The 22,279-nt window shown below is 45.1% G+C and overlaps 1 protein-coding gene across 1 annotated transcript in view; it reads right to left on the reverse strand.

Annotated features, from left to right (window-relative positions):
• Nucleotides 1–1,169: 1,169 nt before the first annotated feature.
• The window catches only part of fstl1b (follistatin-like 1b), a 119,745-nt gene continuing 98,635 nt past the window's right edge, over nt 1,170–22,279 (reverse strand). Inside the window, exons 8-11 of the mRNA XM_078559981.1 lie at nt 20,917–21,029; nt 10,837–10,947; nt 7,590–7,693; nt 1,170–3,863 (exon numbers count right to left, since the gene is read on the reverse strand). Of these exons, the coding sequence (XP_078416107.1) occupies nt 3,819–3,863; nt 7,590–7,693; nt 10,837–10,947; nt 20,917–21,029 (373 nt within the window). The 3' untranslated portion in view covers nt 1,170–3,818. The remainder of the gene's footprint in view (nt 3,864–7,589; nt 7,694–10,836; nt 10,948–20,916; nt 21,030–22,279) is intronic.

The following is a 22,279-nucleotide window of genomic DNA, read 5'->3' on the forward strand; positions in this document are numbered from 1 at the left end:
CATTTAGCATGGCTTGATGTCAGCAACACAACTTGTATTTATATAGCACCTACAATATAGTTAAATATCCCAATGTGCTTCACAGAGTATCAAACAAAATCTGGCACTGAATCTCAGCAAATATTAGTGAAGATCAAGGAGATAGGTTTTAAGTAGCATCTTAAAAGGATTGAGAAAGGTGCACGAAGAGAATTCTAGAGCTCTGTTACATCTGAAAGCACAGCCACCAATAATGGAGTGATTAAATCTGGTGATCTACAAGAGACTGGAATTGGAGGAGTGCAAAGATTTCGCAGGACTGGTGGGGTGGGCTGGGGGAAGTGGGGTGGGGGGGGTGGGTTGTGGGGGGGCGGTGTCGGGGTTACAGCGGTGGGATGGGGAAATACCATGATGAGAATTTTAAAATTATGCATTGACAGACCAGGGGCCAGTATAGTCAGTGAGTACAGGAATGACCCTGTGAAATTACCCCAATTTTATCTGGTAGAGTTTTTAATTCATCTTTAGGTCACTCTGGCCTCAAAATGAACTTTAGAAGCTTTAGCCCTTAATTTTCTTTCCCTTTCTTTTCCTCAACAGGTGATTATCTACACATCAGTCTATTGCCGTGTGTGTTAATGATTAGCTCACTATCTGTGTAGCCTTTTATCAGATTTCATTATTTCCATCACTTATGCATTGTGTATAGGATCTTTGGTTCAGAACAGTCACAGGAGTGTCTGTATTAAATTCCACAGGCAATAGTTGAAGATATAAAGCTAAAAAAGACAAACTTGTCCAGGGCACAAAACATAGATTTTACTCTCTTCAACACATGATACAGAGCTTAGAGGAGTAACTGACACAGAATAGACACAATATGCTAGTTTTACCAATGTAGCTACCCTGACGTTGACTGTTCCATACTCATCAGGAGAAACAGTGGGGTAGAAATTTGTTTCAAGTGGTGGTGCAAAATGGGCAGTATCAGTACAGCCATTTTTATACTCAGTGCCCGAAATTTAATCCCATTGACTACAGTGCAACTGGATGTCAGGTGCTGTGTATATGTGTGGCTGATCCAATACTGCCCATCATCCGAGACAAATTTCTACCCTAAATATATTGTAAACGAATAATACATTTAAAGCATAAGAGTCATTTTGGTTTTTCAATAACTGAAATCATGATTTAAAAAAAATTTTTATAAGAAAATTTATTGACATTAAGCCCAAAAATGCCAGTAAGTACAAAAGGAAACTACAATACATGAAATCCTCTTACGATAGTTTGGTCACGGAGTATACAACATTTCTCTTATGGTTCAATAAGGTAGTAGTTCAAAACAAGGTCACAGAAATACAGTCTTATAGCCTATAATAATTAACAACATTGAGAGTAAGAAATACATGGTGCAAACATGTGCAACTTGACACTTCATGAAGTTCTGACAGATGCAGGGATACAGAAACTGATTAAGTATCTATTTTTCAGGCAAGGTCTTCTATTTATCTGCTAGGGGGTTGGGGGCAGGTTTGTCTTGTTAATATTCAACCAGATTCATTAACCACATTGTCAGCGAACCAGTTTCAGAGAATAAGATGAAAAGCAAATTGAAATACGATGAATACTGTTTTTTGCCAAGCAATCAAATTAATTGTTATTAGGATAATGCATGGATACTATGGCTGATCTAACCTTTAGAAAAACAGCCCAAAGGAATTTAAAAGTGCTTCTTCCCATCTTAGTCTTGGCTTGTGACCCCATTCCTGAAACTACAATATTCTCTCTTTAAGCATCCTTCTGATTATCGCCTCTTTGGGGTCACCTCCAAAGTTGGATATATCCTTCTACATATAGTAGGTGACCCTTATCTCCTGAAATCTGGCATTAGCTGGAGAAACCCAGATAGATTGCAAGTATTGGAAAATTCTACCAAGATTTTTAACTATTGCAATAATGATTGCAGTTTCATGCTGCAATGCTGAACACTCTTTCCCAAATGCAGAGGAAACATTTTGAAACAACAGCATCTCCTGGCAGACATCTTGCCTTTTACAGGTTAATCAGAAGTATTTCAAATGGATCTCAGCAGCACCAGAGCATACTGGTATAAGGCAGTTTCCCCCTTGTTGTCTACACCATGGCAATTTGACACCCTAACATAGCCTGTCACCACCAACTTCTACAGGATTTCCAATCTATCCTTAGGCACTCAAGCTTTTACGTTCAACTTTGTGGATGCTCTTTATAACACACAAGAGTTTAAATAAAATTTTGGACACTCCAGAGATTATAAAAAAACTGTAAATAACAATTATGAAATGTCAACAGAGTGCTTGTAAACCTTTGGGGAAGGTGGCTAAAGTTACATTCCCCATAATCCTCTACATGACCTACAGACCATGGGGAGGAATCTTCTCTGAGCTAAATCTTCAGGCACCAGCCAGGCTGGCAGGAATGGAAAAATCAGCTGGGACTATTTGGTACCTGCCTATTTCTGCCCTTGTTGTGATCTGGTGTAATTCCTGTTGGATACCAAAATGCACGGCCAAAAAGATATGGATAGGGAACCAAAAAGGGCAGGAATGGAAAAATGACATCACACATTACATTTTCAATCATTATTAACATGACGATACTAACAGTTTAGTAATGTCAGGATGTAACGGTGTTTCAGCTTTGCTCAGGAGGTCTTTAAAAAAATTGAGACACCCACTCAGGGGGTAGCAATCAATCATGAGGTGATTGATTGGCACTGTGCACATGAATTAGCTAAAGGCAATTGTTTTTCTCTGGCATTAAGGAGGATGGCCTCCTTAAGCTGCTGTAGGATCCAGGAACTTATGATTTGAAGGTTTTTCTTCACCTCCCCTTCAGTGTGTTCTGTGCACAGGCTGAAACCCTCCAAAAGTAAGGCTGACCTTAAGAACTTGCCTGGGGCAGTGGTACAATTGTGGATGGAACTCCCACCCTACTATGTTTATAAGCACCAAAAATAATACATAGACTCTAGCATCTAAACTGAAGGGATCCCAAAGTGCGACACAGCCACAGCCAAACAGACTTTGCCAGTTTTTTGAATCACTTTAGTCATTATAACGTCCTTAATACATATTTATAGTTAATATTTTAGATATTTATGCGTAAGCAAAATTATGTAACTTTAAATTACCTAATTTTTCTTGTATTAACTTGCTTCTATCGTCAGAGGTTTTTTGGCACCAGAATTCTGGGTTAATTGAAGGGTTTGGTTATCAAAGAGCATCAGGAAATGACACCACAACTTTGGCTCCGTGTCACTGAACTCTGCCAGCTGAAGGTCACGAAATATCCACAATTCTGTGCATTCTAATAACAAACCAATCTTATCAGTAATTTTGACTCCATCACTCTGATCAAAGTTGCTGCCTGAATTTTAGGCCTCACTGGGAAACTTTAATCCAGAATCTAGAATTCTGGTCCAGGGGTGCTGTCCAAGGAAGCTTCACTTCTGGCTGTGTGTGTAATAGAGGAACATGGGTAACTAAAAAGGAGGGGAGAATATGTTTTTCACCATCTTCCATTAAAAGATTTATGTAGCTATTGCAATTCAAACCAACAGTTTACCGTTTATGGCTAGCTCTTTTACTAAACATTACAGTACATTACAAGAAGTCTGTCTGAATAAAATCAAGGACTCCCTTCATCCCCGACATAAAGCCCAAAAATACTGTTTATAATGTGTATATATATTTAGTAGTGATTGTTGAAGTTCCAAGTGTTACTGGTAGGCTGAATGGAGAGAAACAGGTTAGAAAAAAAAAATCAACTTTGTTTCTCTTCCAAACCCTATATTTTTAGATGTCCTTTGCATTCACTTTCTTAGCCTTCTCAGCAGTCTCCTAAATAAGATAGAAAAATAAGCTCATTAGTGCTTTCCTGAGCAGCCAGCCTGGAAATGTCAGAGATAAATTTGCAACATTCTAAAGCCTTAATTTAGCTATTTTGCATCAAGTCTTCGATGTAATAGGCTGTTTTAGATATGAAAAACATAGTTAAGACAGTTACATCTAAAATATAGCAATGTGATTATACATGTCAAAACTAAACTGTTCAATAATAGTTGCTATAGGCAATAATAGGGTCTTTTCAAGTTTGAACCCTCCCAGCACTTTAAAACTTTATCTACCATCACAGTGGAGGTCACCACTATAAAGTACTTTGGAATCACTACTGCAACTACACAATCAGTCTCTAATGGCGTGAGACAAAGAACATAAGAACACAAAATCAGAAGAAGAGCTGGAGTAGGTCATTTCGCCCCTTCAGCCTGCTCTGCCATTCAATAAGATCATGGCACCCCCCCACCACCCCAACCCCATACCCCTCGACTCTTTCGCAGATCTGTCTAACTCAGCTTTGAATATATTTAATGACTCAGCCTCCACTGTTCTCTGTGGAAGAGAGTTCCAAAGATTAATGATCCTCCAGGAGAAGAGATTCCTCCTCTGCTCCGTCTTATACGGGAGACCCTTTATTTTAAACAATGTCCCCTAGTTCTAGATTCCCTCACGAGGGGAAACATCCTCAGAATTTTCCCTGTCAAGCCCCTTCAGAATCTTGTATGTTTGAATAAGACCACCTCTCATTCTTTTAAACTCTGAGTATAGGCCCAACATTTCCTCATAAGGCAACCCCTTCACCCCAGGAATCAACTTGAACATGCTCTGAGCTGCTTCCAATGCAAGTATACTTCCTTAAATAAGGAGACCAATACTGTACGCAGTACTCTAGGTGTGGTCTCACCAACCCCCTGTACAGCTGTACTACTTTTATACTTCATCCCCTTTGCAATAAAGGCTAAGATTGCATCTGCCTTCCTAATTATTTGATGTACCTGCATGTTGATTTTTTGAGATTCATGCAAGCTGACACCCAGATCCCTAAATACAGCAGCATTCTGCAGTCTCTCTCCAGTCATCTGCTTTTCTATTCTTCCCGTCAAAGTGGACAACGTCACATTTTCCATTTTTACTCCACCTGCCCATATTTTTGCCCACTCAATCTATCTATATCCATTTGCAGACTCTTCATGATTTACTCACAACTTGCTTTCCTCCCTAACTTTGTAACGTTAGCAAATTTGGCTATAGTACATTCAGTCCTTTCATCCAAGACATTAATAGAGATTGTAAATAGTTGAGGCACCCCACAGTTTGCCAATCTGAAAATGATCCGCTTATTCCGACCCTCTCTTTCTGTTAGTTAGCCAATTCTCTATCTATGCTAATATATTACCCTGAACACAATGAGCTAATGGTGATAACAGTCTTTCACCAAGTGCTATTCAGAGAGGGAAGATTGCAATTATGCTCATGCTTTTGTTACATGAAAATCATTTTGATCAATGGGTGCTCACAGAAAGTGACTTCCCTGCATTTTCCATTGTGTCCAGGCCATGAAAGGAATAGCTATCTGGTTTTATGAGCCAATAATATTAAATTGAAGTATTTAGCAGCCATTTACATTGGCTTTGACTATTATTTATCATCAGCATAATACTTTGAAGGAGAAAGCTGTTATTATTGAATATTTGACATAATTAGCATACAGATAAAAGACAAATTTTGATCTACACAAGTAGAATTTTCATACTTGATATTAATTATCTTGGCAACACAAATGCTTCCTAATTGTATAATTTCTCACACCGATTAGTATTAATTGGGAATTGTCACTCATTGGAACAGTTTATGGACAGACCTGGAATGGTCAAAGAGGTCTACAGCACAGAAAAAGGCCCTTCGGCCCATCGAGTCTGCGCCGGTCAAACAAGTACCTAACTATAATTCTAATCCCATTTTCCAGCACTAGGCCCATAGCCTTGTATGCCATGGCATCGCATGTGCACATCCAAATTCTTCTTAAGTGTTTTGAGGGTATCTGCCTCTACCACCCTTTCAGGCAGTGAGTTCCAGATTCCCACCACCCTCCAGGTGAAAAGATTCTTCCTCACATCCCCTCTAAACATGCTGTCCCTTACCTTAAATCTATGCCCCGTGGTTATCGATCCCTCCACCAAGGGGAAAAATTCCTTCCCGTCTACCCTATCTATGCCCCTCATAATTTTATACACCACAATCATGACCCCCCCTCAATCTCCTCTGCTCCAGGGAAAATAACCCCAGTCTATCCAATCTCTCCTCGTAACTAAAACTCTCCAGCTCAGGCAACATCCTGGTAAATCTCCTCTGCACTCTCTCTAGTGCAATCACATCCTTCCTATAATGTGGATTCCAGAACTGCACGCAATACTCTAGCTGTGGCCTAACCAGCGTTTTATACAGTTCCAGCATAACCTCCCTGCTCTTACATTCTATGCCTCGGCTAATAAAGACAAGTATCCCATATGCCTTCTTAACCACCTTATCTACCTATCCCGCTACCTTAAGGTACCGGTGGACATGCACACCAAGGTCCCTCTGATCCTCGGTACTTCCCAGGGTCCTACCATTCATCGTGTGTTCCTGTGCTTTGTTTATCCTGCCCAAGTGCATCACCTCACACTTATCCAGATTAAATTCCATTTGCCGCTGATCAGCCCATCTGACCAGCTCGTCTATATCCTCCTGCAATCCAAGGCTATCCTCCTCACTATTTATCACCCCGCCAATTTTCGTGTCATTCGCGAACTTACTGATCAACCCTCCTACATTCAAGTCTAAATTGTTTATATATACCACAAACAGCAAGGGTCACAACACCGATCCCTGTGGAACCCCACTGGACACAGGCATCCAGTCACAAAAGCACCCCTCGACCATCACCCTCTGCTTCCTGCCACTAAGCCAATTCTGGATCCAATTTGACAAATTGCCTTGGATCCCATGGGCTCTTACCTTCGTTATCAGTCTCCCATGTGAGACCTTATAAAAAGCCTTTCTGAAGTCCAAGTAGACTACGTCAATTGCATTGCCCTCATCTACACACCTGGTCACCTCTTCGAAAAATTCAATCAAATTGGTCAGACATGACCTCCCCTTAACAAAACCATGCTGACTGTCCTTGATTAATCCCTGCTTCTCCAAGTGTAGATTAATTCTGTCCCTCAGAATTGCTTCCAATAATTTCCCCACAATCGAGGTTAGACTGACTGGCCTGTAGTTCCCTGGTTTATCCCTTCCTCCCTTCTTTAATAACGGTACATTGGCTGTCCTCCTGTCCTCTGGCACCTCTCCTGTAGCCAGAGAGGTATTAAAAATTATTGCCAGTGCCCCTGCTATCTCCTCCCTTGCCTCACTCAACAGCCTGGGATACATTTCATCCGGGCCTGGAGATTTATCTACTTTTAAGCCTGCCAGACCACTTAGAACCTCCTCCCTTTCTATACTAATTTCTTCAATTATATCACAGTCCTTCTGCCTGATTTCTATACCCATGTCGTCCCTCTCACTTGTGGACACCGACACAAAGTATTGATTTAGAAGGGATATAACTCAGGCATGCATTTATTGGGAATAGGATTTGAGGTGCATGGAGAGGAGACCAACCTTCCCTGAATGGGTGAGAGGTGAACACCCCCCTACTATTGAGCCTGCCCTTAAGTCTCAGACTGCTGTTGTACTAACCTGGTGCTTGTTGAGTTCATGGACGTACTTTGTCCAATCCTCCTCAGTCATCTCATCATCTGTAGTAGCTTGTGGCTGCTGCTCAGGGAGGTCCTTATTTTTACCTTCATTGAGAAAGCCAAAGAAGAAAGCAAGAGTCATCCGAGAAAGAGGCAATGCAAGACAAAGAAGTGACATGGAAAAAGAGGACAATAAAGTGAAAAGGTAATTTTTTAAAAATGCAGTAATAGAGAATTGGTGATGCAGAGATTAAATCTATAAATATCCACAGTTTCATCATGCAGGGACCCGTTGCGGCCCTCCCTCGTACTGTACGACCTGCATCTCTGCTGAGACAGCCGTCTTCGCTTGGACCCGGCTAGCAGACGGTGCATCCGGCTGAGGGGCCGAGGAATCAGAGGCCAGAGAGATTCCCTCAAAATGCTTGGATCCCTCACCCTCCTGCTCTTAATGTTCAGCCCTTGCTGTGCTGTCTGGATGGCTGGAGGGGTTTAAAGTTGCAATATATCTATCACCTCTTAGTTACCTAATGGCAAGTTTGTGCCACAGCTACTCATTAACAACTACCAGATTAATCAGGTCTCAGTGTTGGTCATTTTATGGTGTAAGTGGGTGGGTAGCTAGGTAGGAAGGAAAGAAAATGTTGGCCCTTTACAGCTAATGAAATGCTCTTGAAGTGTGGTCTATGTTGTAATGTAGGAAATACAGCAGCCAATTTGATGGCTTTTCTAGACTATTTAAGGCCAATAACTTTTCTAGATTATTTAAGTCCAATAACATGTGGAAAGAACAACAGGAAGATATCATTGCTAAATGTAATCTATAGGACAGATTATCTTTTTTAAATGCTGGATTTTAAAACAAAGGTTCCCAAACTGGGAATTGGGGTGGGGTGGTAGTAGTATGGCATGATGAGGTTACCTCACTAACAGGTAAGACGTGTGATATGCATTTTCCCTATTGGTGATGCTATTGAGTTCCCCTCAATTCCATCAGGCTGATTCCCTCTCTCCAAAACTCAGCTTTTGCTTACAGGTATTTTTAACACTCCTCAGTTTAAATGCGTTTCTTTCAGTCACCAATGTAAAAAGTTGTTTACCTTCTGGTCTGTGTCTCTGTGCAGCATAAATTTATTCTTGGAAATGCTCAGGTACCCTGTGGTTCCCAATGCCAAGGGAAATAATTCAATAGCAGCTCCTCCCATTCTGCCCCCACCCAACTCCACTTCCAAACTGTTCAAATGTTCTTTGCCCTGAATTGTGCAGCTCTGTGGAATGTTATTATTTTTTGTCTCTATGTGAAAGCCCTCATAAACCCTTGGGTTCCTGTAATATTTAGAGGAAATGAACATATAGCACTCTTGCTCAAAAAGTCATCTCAACCTCAAAAATTACTTTATCACCCAGTGCTCTTGTACGTTTTTGGAAAAATAATTTTGATCTGCTTGGATTTCCTGTTACTGCTTTATTGGATCATCTTAAAGTGAAATAAAGTGAAAGAACAAAGATAGCAGGTGTAAGGGAACAATCCCCACCAAATTCCACTCCAAGGGAAACGACAATTTACCTGTCAGCAGCAATGGTGGTTTCCCGCGCTGTTCCATCCCAAACCCATTGCATTAATTATGCATTCCCGGGAAACACGCCGTTTCAGGCAGGCGGGCTCCAATTCACCCACCACGCCCCTTCATCACACCAGGTACTACATTTAAAGTGCAGCCATGCACACACCTAACTCAGTGCTTCCAGCCCAGGACTGCTGCAAATAAGACACCGCCCCGAAAGGCAAGGCGACTGGAGCCCCCAGGTTTAGTGACGCATCCCTCGAGCACCTTTTGGATGCTGTGGAGGCCCGTCGTGATGTCCTCTACCTCTGCTTGGGCCGCAGGAGGGACAGCAACTTAACCACTCTGGCTTGGCAGATGAAGGCACTGGTGATCAGTGTTCATCTTGCACAAAAGAGGTTGGCCAACCAATGCAGATAGAGGATGAATGATCTCATCCATGCAGCCAGGATATGGCAACCATCTCATCACTCTAAACTCACACACTCAAGCCCGTCACACATTCACTGGCATCTCACTCACTGCCAGCTCAAGGGAAATCACCACTCACTCTTTCACACACATCTCATATCTCCATCTGGTCTCATCTGTTCTGGTGGAGACTGCCTTCTCAGCCCTCACCACCTTGACGCCACTTGTACAGATCAACTTGTGTCCCCACACAAACCTTGGCATACCCTCTTTCCCCAGTACAGCCCTCAACCTGCAGCCGCTTCCCTTGCCCGAGGCCACTTCTCCCCCTTCCCCAAGCAAGCCATAGCCCTGCAGCCGTACAAAGGCTGGTCTGGTAGGCAGAGACATGCCGTGAGCTCCCCTAAAAGTGCGGTGGTGCTGTCTGCAAAGCCTGGCGCTGATGACTGCGAGTGCTATCTGAGGCAAGATTAGCAAACAAACCTCGAAGTCCCGAGCGAAGTGCAGCTCACCAGGTGCACGTCACTTATGTGCTGTTGGGAAACACATCGGAGTGCAATCACGCTAACGTGGGCAGATGATCCAGTGTCGGGGGGGGGGGGATGAGTCCAGCGAGCTAGCCTTATAATGATATGCAGATGTGTTACAATGAGGTTCCCGATATCCGATGGCGGGAAACATGCCCGCCATCGATGGGCTGAATGGACAATCACAAACTGGGTTCACGATGTCGTAAATCCAATTTTTGGCCTTCCCGCCATATCGTTCGCTTATGTTGCCAAGCATGCCCAACGTCAGCGGGCACGGAAAATTCCGCCCTAAGCCACACACCATTCTGACTTGGAAATATATTGCTGTACCTTCACTAGATCAAAATACTGCAACTCCCTACCTAAGCTCACTGTAGGTATACCTACACCTGCTGTGATTCAAGAGGTGGCTCGCCACCATCTTCTGAAGGATAATTATAGAGATTGGCAATAATTGCTGGCCCTTGCAACACCCACATCCCATAAATGAATTAAAAAATTAGTAACAGTATCCGCACTCATTAATCCTCAATATTTGCACAAAACAACTTATTTTTTACCTCTTTCAAAGCAACTCATTGTTCCTTATTCCACCTGAAGCTATCTAACCACAGGCATATTTTGGTTCTGTATGCAGATATATGTGGGGAAGGAGGAGGAAATTTGATAACGCCTCTCCTTACCTGAGAATCCTGGAATAGAACAATATCAGTATTATTCCTGGGATAATATTTCAACTCACCGTCACAGGTCATAGCAGTACACACCCAGTTGCCGCAGGCACAGACACATCGGTTACACTCCACTGTAGTCTCAGCTCCATCCTCATAGGTTTCATCTTCCAAGGCACATTCTGACACAATAAAGAAAGGTCACTTTTATTCCAATATTCAGACAACTCATGTAAAGCAAGCGACTGGCAACAAGGAGTCCTTAGCTTGTCTGATTTTCCTATGAAAGGCTGTCGAAACCCATTGGACATTAAGTACAATTGGGGTGTAAAATTAAACCACTACACTCTCTAGTCAAGAAGGGAAACCTATGAACAGTCTTCAATGTTCTGCACTGTGAAGTATGGTCATCTCTCTGCGGTTGTGTTGCTGAAGATAGGAGGCTGAAGATTATCCGGATTTTCCTCTCAGGCTCGTAAAATGAGAGTCAGACATTTTTGAGGTTTCCAGAAAGTCATGGCTGACTTTGCTTGGGATTTTTGTGTTTTCAAGCAAGGGGCGGGTTCCATATGCAGTTTGCAAGTTGCCATTGGATGTGGCCTCGCAGCTGGGGACGCAAGAGGTTGGGGGACAGGATGGGTGCTTCCTGTCCTCTGCCCAATAAAAGAGCAGTGAAAGGCACCAAAAGCAAATCTGCCCAGAGACAGCCCTGCCGGTCACTGGAGGTGTCCCATGACCCTTGCACTGTAGGTACTGTGTAGTTTGATTTTGGCTGAAACATTGTTTCCCTGTGTGAGCAGACCCATTAACTGCATACCCTCAACTAAACCAACATATATTAATGCATTCACTGTTTTAAGCTAATGCTGCCACTCTATCCTACCCTTTGAGAATCCTGCAGCACCAGTCTTTTGTTGCTCACCAACTCTCTGACTTTTATAGAAACATCATGCAGCAGCAAATCGCCACAAAAGCACAGTTCACCTGCTGCACCCCTCACTCCAACTCAGACCCTCACTCACCTACAACACCCATATTAATACATTCTCCTTCAGAGAACACAGCACACTGTCACTTGCTACACAGTGCATAGGCCACCAAGGCTATGCCAGCCAAACCCTTTCTTCTGGCAGACTGGTGGTTAGAGTGGGTGGCAGCTGCGCCTATGGACATACTCTGTGCAGCCATTCAGTGTCCTTGGCCCAACCACCTTTGGCTGCTTCATCAATGACCTTCCTTCTATCAGAAGGTCAGAAGTGGGATGCTCGCTGATGAATGCACAATGTTCAGCACCATTCACGACTCCTCAGATACTGAAGCAGTCCATGTTCAAATGCAGCAAGACCTGGACAATATCCAGGCTTGGGTCGACAAGTGGTAAGAAATATTTGTGCCGCACAAGTGCCCAGGCAATGACCATCTCCAAAAAGAGAGAATCCAACCATCGCCCTTTGACGTTCAGTGGCATTACCATCACTGAATCCCCCACTATCAAATTCCTGGGGTTACCACTGACCAGAGACTGAACTGGACTAGCCATATAAATACTGTGGCTTCAAGAGCAGGTCAGAGGCTAGGAATCCTGCGATGAGTAACTCACCTCCTGACTCCCCAAAGGCACAAGTCAGGAGTGTGATGGAATACTCCCCACTTGCCTGGATGAGTGCAGCTCCCACAACATTCAAAAAGCTTGACACCGTCCAGGACAAAGCAGCCCACTTGATTGGCACCACATCCACAAACATTCACTCCCACCACCACCGATGCACAGTGGCAGCAGTGTGTACCATCTACAAGATTCACTGCAGAAACTCACTAAGTCTCCTTAGACAGCATCTTCCAAACCGACGACCACTACCATCTAGAAGGACAAGGGCAGCAGATGGATGGGAACACCACCACCTGGAAGTTCCCCTCCAAGTCACTCACCAACCCGACATGGAAATATATAACCATTCCTTCGCTGTCACTGGGTCAAAATTTTGGAACTCCCTTCCTAACAGCACTGTGGGTTTGCCTACACCACATGGACTGCAGCGGTTCAAGAAGGCAGCTCACCACCACCTTTTCAAGGGCAACGAGGAATGGGCAATAAATGCTGGCCCAGCCAGCGAAGCCCACATCCCATGAATGGATTTAAAAAAAGACACAGCAAGGGCTGAACAAACAGAACAGGAAGGTGAGCGAACCATGCATTTTGAGGGAATCTCACCATCCTCTGATTCCTCAGCCCCTCCGCCAGATGCACCATCTGCTTGCCCGGTCTAAGCAAGGACAGCGTCTTGTCTTGAACGAGAGAAACTGCCCCACTCTGGCAAAAAAGGGCATTGGTGACTCTATGCATGCACCTATGTGATGCTGACTATGAAATTCCAGAGGTTTACTGCAGAGCCTTGGAATAGCCAGCTAGCGAGAGAATTGAGAGTCATGGTCCCTTTCAAGGTCACAAGAGAGTATGCCTTTGGTCTTGGCTGCTGGTCCAGTTTCAGAAGGATGCAAAACTCAGCCACAATCTTTCGGGACAGACGCAGCCTCCTCTGACATTGGCTCTGTCATGTTCAGGTAAACTACCCTGTTCATGTTTACCCTTTCAGATGGGTACTGCCTCAACGTTCACGCCTCCTTCTTGCAGATACTCAGCATCTTGGTTCCTCCCGCTCTTGGACCCGTGCACATGGAGAACAAGACATTTCACTACTATGCCTGTATGCAGGTGCTGCACCCATGATAAAATGGAGATTTGCAAAGGGGACACCTGACTGCTGATGAGGTTGCAACGGAGATTTGTTGGCGGCAGGCCTGCAGCTGTGCTGGGGTGGCCTGCGAAGACTCCTTGCACTTCCCCCTCCCTGGTAGAGAATCTCTTGGCTGGCAGGCAGGCTTTGTGGTTTTAAAAGTTGAAATAAATGCTGGAAGAAAGTTGCTCCACTTCAATTCTGCTCTCTTTCCAACCTGGCAGAAGTGGTCACGTCGCGAATGAGGGGACATGTCTTTTAAAGGTTTGTAATGTTTCTTTGTGTGCTCACGATCTAGATGAGGGTTTTGGGGATTGCGTATTCTCCCAAACCTTGCAGGAGGAGAACATCAGGGTCATGGAGCCTGGTGATTTAGCGATATGCCTCTTGGCTTACAGGGAGCAGAGGAGGAGGAGGAGAGAGCAACGGAGGCGCCTGGCTTGTAAATGGGAGGAGCACCACCCTCAAGATGAAGCGGCGGCAGAGCCTCCTGCACATGCAGCTGAAGATCCACAGCAAGCCGTCGCTCGTAGGTACTTCGCTAGACCCAGGGTCTATAGACGGCACTTGTCATTCCTGCAGATGACTGAGAACCAGTGTCGCTGAAGACTGCACGTGTCTAGGGAATTGGTTGGTCACATATGCCACCTGAGGCAGGATTTGGAGCCATGGGGACATGGAGGGCATCCACTGCCAGTGACCATGAAAGTGGCTGCAGCGATCAATTTTTACGCCAGTGGCTCCTTCCAGGGCTCCATAGGTGACCTGTGCGGGATCTCGCAAGCCTTCAAACAGAAGTGTATCTAGGAGGTCATGGGCGCCATCTTCGTGAAGACACAAAACTTTGTGCATTTTGATCGGGATCAGGCAAGCCAGGAAGCAAGAGTGCTGAGATTTGCAGCTATTTCGGGTTTCCCACAGGTGCAGGGTGCTATCGACTGCACTCAATTGGCACTTAGATCTCCAGGGCAGGAAGCAGTCAACTACGTCAACCGCAAGGGCTTCTACTCGCTGAATGTTCAGCTGGTCTGCAACCACCACAAACGCATCCTACAGGTCTGTGCACAATTCCCAGGGAGCGTCCATGACTCCTACATTCTTAGCAGGTTCAGATCCCTGACATCTTCCAGGATTCACAGAGGCTGCAGGGTTGACTCCTCGGGGACAAGGGTTACCCACAAAAGACACGGTTGATGACGCCCGTGCGGCGGCCTCAGACTGCAGCAGAGAGACGGTATAATGAGGCTCATGCTGCAATCCAAACTGTGGAGCAGCAAATGATAAGCATATTGAAAATGAGGTTCCGGTGCTTCGACAGGTCTGGTGGAGCACTGCAATACAGTCCACCGAGGGTATCGTGCACCATCGTTGCTTGCTGTGTGCTCCACAACCTGGCACCGCAGCCGGGGGAGGCCCTGGCTGAGGAGGCAATGGAAGAGCTGCACGTCTCTTTTGATGAGGAGGACATTGATGGGGATTAGGGTGATGTGATTACTTGAAGGCGAGGATGCCGGCGATGAGGCCATAACACAAGCCAGATGAGGCAGACGCGCACGGGAGGCCCTATTGGCTGCAAGATTTGTGGAGGATGATGACGAGGTGCAGTGAAGACAGTCCTGATATCCTCAACTTGCACCTATAAACGTTTGGCTCCTGTGTGACTGATGGCAGCGCACATACCCTCAGTGCTCAGGCTCACGTTATGGAGATGCAGAGGAGGCCCTAGTAGCTGCAAGATTCCAGGAGGATGATGATGACAACCACATGCATGAGGACACTCCATAAATCTTCACATTAACTCTGTGAAAGTCTGACTCCTGTCTGGCTGAGGGTAGCTTGCTTGTGCTCTGTGATCAGGGCGATATCACGGAGATTAGCCGTGAAACTTTAAATACACCTGATCTTCTGGCAGCCTTCAGCACCTGCCCCCTTCAGGGCTATACCGTCACTGGACAGAGATGCTGAAGAGATGGGGGGTGCCAGCCCTACCTCATAAGTCCCACCAAGGTTTGTGTTGCTGAGCTGGTGGAGGGTGTGGATGAGTGCCATGATGGGTCTTCAACGGTGCTGCCCTCAAGGTCCTCTTTCAAGGTACTCTCAACGCTAGGGTCGGGGTCAAGGTTGCCTGAGGGCGACGTGTCAGATGTGCCTAGGAGAGAAATGGAGATTATTAGTGCTTGGCAGCCGTGTTACGCACACAACAGTGGACTCAGAGTAGCGTTGACACAGGGATGATATAGCGCAGGATCCTCACATGGATGCTTGCCATTGATCTCACCATCACTGCAGGAATGGTCCACATCCTCTCCAGCCAGCTCCAATGTGCGACTCTTGAACGGAGTGATGACCTTCATGTCCAGCACTCCATCCCCGGTCTGGGACCTCTCTTGTTGATTGTGTGCAATCTTGTTCTGCATAAAGACGAATGGAGAGTGTGTGAGCAAGGCACATGCCAGGCCGAATGAGAAGGATGCCAGGTGTGTGGGCGTGCTGAGTGGAGCCATGGATGGGATGAGGAGGCGATCTCCAGAGGAGGGGAGGCCAAATGGAGATGTGAGGGTGTGTGTGAGAGAGTGAGTGGTGATATCCCTTGAGCTGTCAGTGAGCGAGATGCCAGTGAATATGTGATGGGCTTGTGAATGTGTGAAGTGAGAGTGATGAGATGGTTGACTTACCCTGGTGGCACGGATGAGATCCTTTTTCTGTACTGGATGGCCGACCTCGTGTGCAACGTTGACACAGACCACCTCCCAAACTGGAGTGGTGAGACTCAAGGGCCTCCTGCAGCCAGAGGGGACATTGTGGTGGGCCTCCACAGTGTCCAAAAGGCATCCCAGGGTGCGTCATTAAATCACGGGGCTGCACTCTTCTTGGCTTTGGGGGCCATGTCTTCACTGGAGGAGATCTGGGCTGCAAGCAGTGATGACTGTGTGCATGGCTGCAGTTTAAATATGGCGCCCGGAATGGTCAAGGTAGTGACATGGCGGGCAAATCGGAGGCCAGCTGCAAGCGATCTGGCGTTTCCCGTGACTGCATCATTTATGAGATGGGAAAATCCGCCATTGCGGCTGGCAGGTAAAACATCTTTTATCACGCCCTCAGATTTCACAGGGGGCTAGTCTCTTGAGGTACTGTGTCCAATCTCCCTGATCTCATTCTGAAATCAAGGAAATTCCATACTCTCCTGAGTGAGTGTGAGTGAGTGTTCTTCTCCTGGGTGGCTGGAGAGCTTGCAGTAAGTATTTATCTTTATCAGGATCTGTGCGGTAAGCCCAAGTTTCTGTTGTCTTTGTCTTCAAGGATATTAAGGCGCTGAGGTTTCTCCTTATGATATCCGTGTCTGTCTCAATCCTGTGGAGTTTTTTCAATGATTGTGCCTTCCTTCTGTTGGTCTCAGACTCATACTCTCTCCCTGGGCTTCAGCACTGGTAACTAGTGCTCTAAATGCCTGTGATTAAGATCAGAGCCTGATTGTTTCTCTGATCTTCCTCACACTGATTTACCTTCCTGTGGTCATTCATGGTGACATTGGGTTCTCAATCTCCTACCCATTAGTAACTCTGATGGTGAGGTTCGATAACTCAGAAGAACTAAATTAAGGTCTTTGTCTTTCTTCAATAAATCTCTGACAGTTCGTACCCCTCAGTCAAGCTATCCATTTGCTTGAGGATAGCAAGGTGAACTGGTTATATGAACAAAGCCATATTCATTTGTGAGATTGTGGAATAGCTCATTAGCAAATGTGGCCCATTGTCAGACACAACGATGTCCAGGATGCCATGCATAAATCCTTCTGAGGGATTGAGTGACTGCTTCTGCTGTGATACTATGCAATCAGTCTACTTCAATCCACTGAGAGTAGTAATCAATGATAATAAGGAAGGCTTTCCCCCTAAGCTCAAATGTCAATTTCCAGGCATCCCATGGTCTTGATGGAAAAGTAGAAGGTAACAGTGGTTTTTTTTGTTCTTTGCTGTTTACAGTACAAGTTCTTCTCTAGGGTGAGTAATGCCTGGCCACCAGACTGATTGCTGTGCTCTTGCACGACGTTTTGCTATTCCTAGATGACCTTGGTGAAGTCTTTGAAGAAGCCAAAGTGTTCTTGGTATGAATATTCTCTTGTTGAAGACTAATAAATCGTCAATGAACAGCTATAATATCGGATTAGCGGGGATATAGTCTGGCTGTCCATTCAGACAACATTCTTGGAGTTGGGGACATTCTTCATCTTGTCGTTTTATTTCCTGCAACTTTTTTTTGCAGTAGTTGCTAAGTGCTGAGAGATTAAGGATGTGTATGCTTCAACCTCCTCGACGAAGTGTAACTTTCGAACTCAGGTCCCCAGAGCATTACACTGGGTCTCTGGAATACTAGTCCAGTGACAATACCACTATGCTACTACCTCCCCTAATTCCCTTGCACATACTCTCATGTCTCAGTCATATCTCAATCTTAATATGAACCACTGGGTGGCATCTTTGCAACTTCTTTCATGTTCAGAAGGATGACTAGTGGCTTATGGGCTGTTTCAATTTTGAAACACAATCCAGTAACATAGTCTGAAATTTTCTGAATGCCCAATGCTTCTTTTTCGATCATGGCATATCGTGTTCCGTCTCTGTTAGTGACCTAGAGGCATAGTAGACTGGTCTACGCTTGCCGTCTCTCTGCACTTGAAATAAAACTGTCTCCAGCCCTGTAGACGACGTATCTGCTTCCACTATACATGTAAAACACACAGTCGGGGAGGAGAATTGCATGCGCTGGGAAAAACATTTTCTCTACCTTTTACAATGGTGACCCCAATGTCAGCAGAGGTGTACACCTGTTTGGCGCAAGGACTTCTTAAACTGTGAAAAGACCACACGAAAATACCGTGGGGTCGGGAAGACGAAGGAGAATTGGTTAGCTTGCAAAGAAACCCTAGTTCTGCAAGCCAATTGCCGCCTCCACGAAGAGATGAAAATCTGGCCCAGGGAGTCCGATGCAGGAGTGCAGCAGAAACTTTATTTTGCTCAAATATTATCGAATGATATTGAAAACTGGAAACAGCAACTTTATGCCTACAGCCTTGTCAATAACATGGCATTACTAAATCTGACACTTCCCTATCAAACCTCTTAATCTCTCTTTTCAGGCAAGGCATCAACAAGTTTAAAGTTGACGTGTCACTAATAGACAGAATGCTTGAATTCATATATTCCTATCTAGCACCATCTAGAGGCTGTGATGTACATAGCTTTGGACAAATATAAGAACCATCACCAGCGGGTGCACTAATTTAAAATCACTGCAAAAAGCAATTCTACTGATGTGTTGTTTTCTTTTCCCACCTTTTTCTAGTCTCTTGATTCTCACCCTCCCTCTATTTTTCTCTCCTCATTCAATCTCTTTCAGCCAGGAAAGCTCTTCAACCCACACCACAGGTGGCTGTGGCCATGACACCATATAATCAGCTGACACCAGACATTACTGCACTGGGGCAAATTGGATTGTTCAAAGATTGACCCGAGACACAATCCTTTGTAACATTTTAGTTCTACAATTATCCAGCTGCTTGGCAGCTCTGAAATATTTGAAAAAAAAACAATTCTAATGACAGGCCATGCCAGGCGATAAACCATAGAACATCACCCAGAGACAAGTCAGTTTAGTGACAGGCAGGAAATGGCATTGAATTCTAAAGTATAATGAGCTAGCTTGAATGACATTTTCCACAAAAGCTTCCATTTAAAGCCTGTATTTTAGAAGTAGTATGCTGTGTGTGTTAGAATATGTTGCAGAATAGAAATTCCTAATTTCAAATCCTCACTCACTCTATAATGTTAGATGCACTGTACTGGGTTGATAGGGACCAAATATCTCCCCACTTCTCCCCACAGGTGAGAGCAAAAATCCAAAAGGGCTACACTCAGTTTATCGCAACAACCCATCCAACTTGTCTTTTTAGCAGTAAATATGTATGCACTGGGACGTGGGGGGGGATGTACCAGGTGAAAATGGGTAAACAGCATGTGTGCCCTTCATTGTGTGGCAAAACACCTAAAAAAAGGTTCAAACTTTTGTAATGTTGCCAGAGGCTAAATGTTTGATTCTTAAGCCTTTTGGTTCCTCACTGAAAGAAGTGCAACCAAGAAATGGAATATTCTTCCTTCCAACTTTGCAACTGAACTTTTCTTTAAAGATATGACTGAACATGATCGGTGTAGCCCTCCTGGGGCTGGATTTTATGGCCAACCGTTGGGCATGTTCTTGGCGATTGGGGGTGGGGGGGGCATGTAAAATATGATGGGTGGCTTGCCTCTACCTTCCCACCCACCCCTAACCCACTGCCCATAAAATGGTAGGTGGGGTAGGGCTGAAATCAGCAGCCTGGCCGGCATTTTGAAAAAAATCATTAATGGGCAATTGAGCTTGTTAACAAGCCAACTGACCCTGGTATTACGTTGCCCATGCCATAATACGGTTGGTGTAGGCAGGGGGGCAAGAGTGGGGAGTTTGCCTTTTCACCATCTAAGGTGAAAAAACAGAAAGGCAGGGGCTGTGCATCTTTACTGGATGCCCTGTGCTTATCAAGGCACCCCCTCAACCTACCCACCCTAAGATGATACCCCTGCTTTGTGCTTCCCCACCTGGCCTCCAAAATTTGTTCACTGACCACCCCCCCCCCCACTCTCCATGCTCCCCTCCCTAGCGTACGCGATCCCTTCCTGCTCTAAAAGCTTGGGCCTTACCTTAGTCCAGGATCCATTGCTCTTCTTCCTGGGGCCTCACTGCAGTCCCAGCAGCATCCACTACTGAGTTCTGGTGCTGCTGGGACTGCTAAAGCTGCCGGCCAATCAGATTGCCTGGCAGCTCAAGGGCAGGACTTCCTCCCACTGAAGCGCTGAAGTCCCACACTCTGCTTGTTTAGGCGTGTCATCGCTGTGGGATGGCTTTATTTTATGTAAGTCAGTTGGGTTGCGACCGGTTGGGTAATGGGGGGTGGGGTGGTGGTGAGCAATGCGCAGCCCCTGAGCACTGACTGGGTAAATACATACATGGCCTAGTACTGAACTATAGGGACCTGAAAGGTTCCAAGTTTGACTCTTACTCTATGTTCAATTTAGTAATAATGTGGAGTGGGGCGATACCTCCAATTGGTCTCAAAACTCAGGTTAGCAATGGGCTAAACTAGGTAGCATTGCTGCTCCTCACACCTATGCAGTGTCCCTAGTTAGATATCAGGTAAGCTCAAGATCAGCGTTGGTTATGAAAAAAAATTGAGTTTATTAACTCAATGTCCAAGCTTCCACCTGGGTGAGATCAGGAATTACACACTACAGGGGGAATAAGGTGAGGAATTTCGAAGGCAGAGGGAGAAAGAATAAATACCAAAGATTATTCTGTACATTACTGATGCCAGTTTGTACTTACTTTTCTCAGGAGGGACAAAACCAGGATTCAGGCAATTCAAGAACTCATTGAAGCTGAGTTTCCAGTCAGCATTCTCATCAGAAAGCTCAATCAGTGCATCCACACAGAGACCCCTACAAAAAAGGGTGCATTGGTCAGTCTATCTTAGAATATGAGCAACACTGCTGATTACACCAAATATCAATTTAGAAACTCATCCACAATATCTAATTTTAAAACTTAAATCTCCAAACAAAGAAAAACTATCTATGATGGCTGCAAACATCTGTGAGCCTTGGATCCCAACAGAAGTGGCAGGGTCAGCCCACGAGGATTTGCTGCTCCTCACCACGTCAGTGTCTAGAGTAAGGAGGTAGTTCCCCTTTCTTTTACAGAAAGCTGGCACAGCTGTGCCACTGTAGTTATATCTCAACACCTGCTGCCGGCTGGACAGGTGTGGTGGGAGTGAGGTGGGGTGAATAAGGGTTGGTATTGCAACAAAGGCCTGCCACTAAAATAGACTTCAGTAGGTAGATGCCTTGTGAAGAAGCGGATTTCTTAACTCTGCCTGCCTTTTGTCTCTGTGGTCCATGTGCATGTGGGCCTTACTTCCAATGACTTACATGCCTGCCTAGGGGCCACCTGTGGATCACAGGCTGAGGCAACTTGCTAGCTGGGAGTTCCCATCCCCAGCTACGCCCTTTCAGACCCCAACTGGGGACCATGTTTGGGGAAGATGCAAGCGCTGCTTCAAAACAAGACCCTGGGGAAAACTCCCAGTGAAGATTCGGACCCTGTGTTTCCAGGTTCCAGTCTAAGTTGAGCTCGTTCTGCTGAGTTCCAGCCAATTAACAGTTTCTTGAGGCCCAATTAGCACAGCTATGTAAATCTGAAAGTTTTATAGAATTGTCAAATTTTATTTTTTTATAAATGAATGTGCAAGAAGCAGTTTTGGTTCTGACATTCTGTGAATAAATGCATCCTCACAGGATTTCAGCTGGCAGTGCTAAACTTCCAAAGGGAAACATTCATTCGCATTGCGCTGCTTCAAGTGATGCTATGCAGACTGTGATGATTCTACAGGAGCAGAGAATTCCACAGGCCAATCCCTGCATGGCAAATGTGGTGTTCTTCAATGATATCAATGTGGAATGTTGTGCACGCTACACAGGTAGTAGCCCATGCACTTTCTGCCCCCAGGGAATCAGCCTAAGTCTGCATAGCACCGCTTCAAGTGACACTAAGTAAACAAATTCACCCCTCATTATTTTTAATTTTCCTTCCCTTGTGTCACCTGCTGCTACATGACTTAATGCCTTCAAATTTTTTTCAGTTGCCAGGCTATCCCGTAACTCCAATCAAATCATTTAGCTCTATCACCAAG

The sequence above is a fragment of the Cetorhinus maximus genome, chromosome 16 (assembly GCF_964194155.1).
Source record: "Cetorhinus maximus chromosome 16, sCetMax3.hap1.1, whole genome shotgun sequence".
Taxonomy (NCBI): Eukaryota; Metazoa; Chordata; class Chondrichthyes; order Lamniformes; family Cetorhinidae; genus Cetorhinus; species Cetorhinus maximus.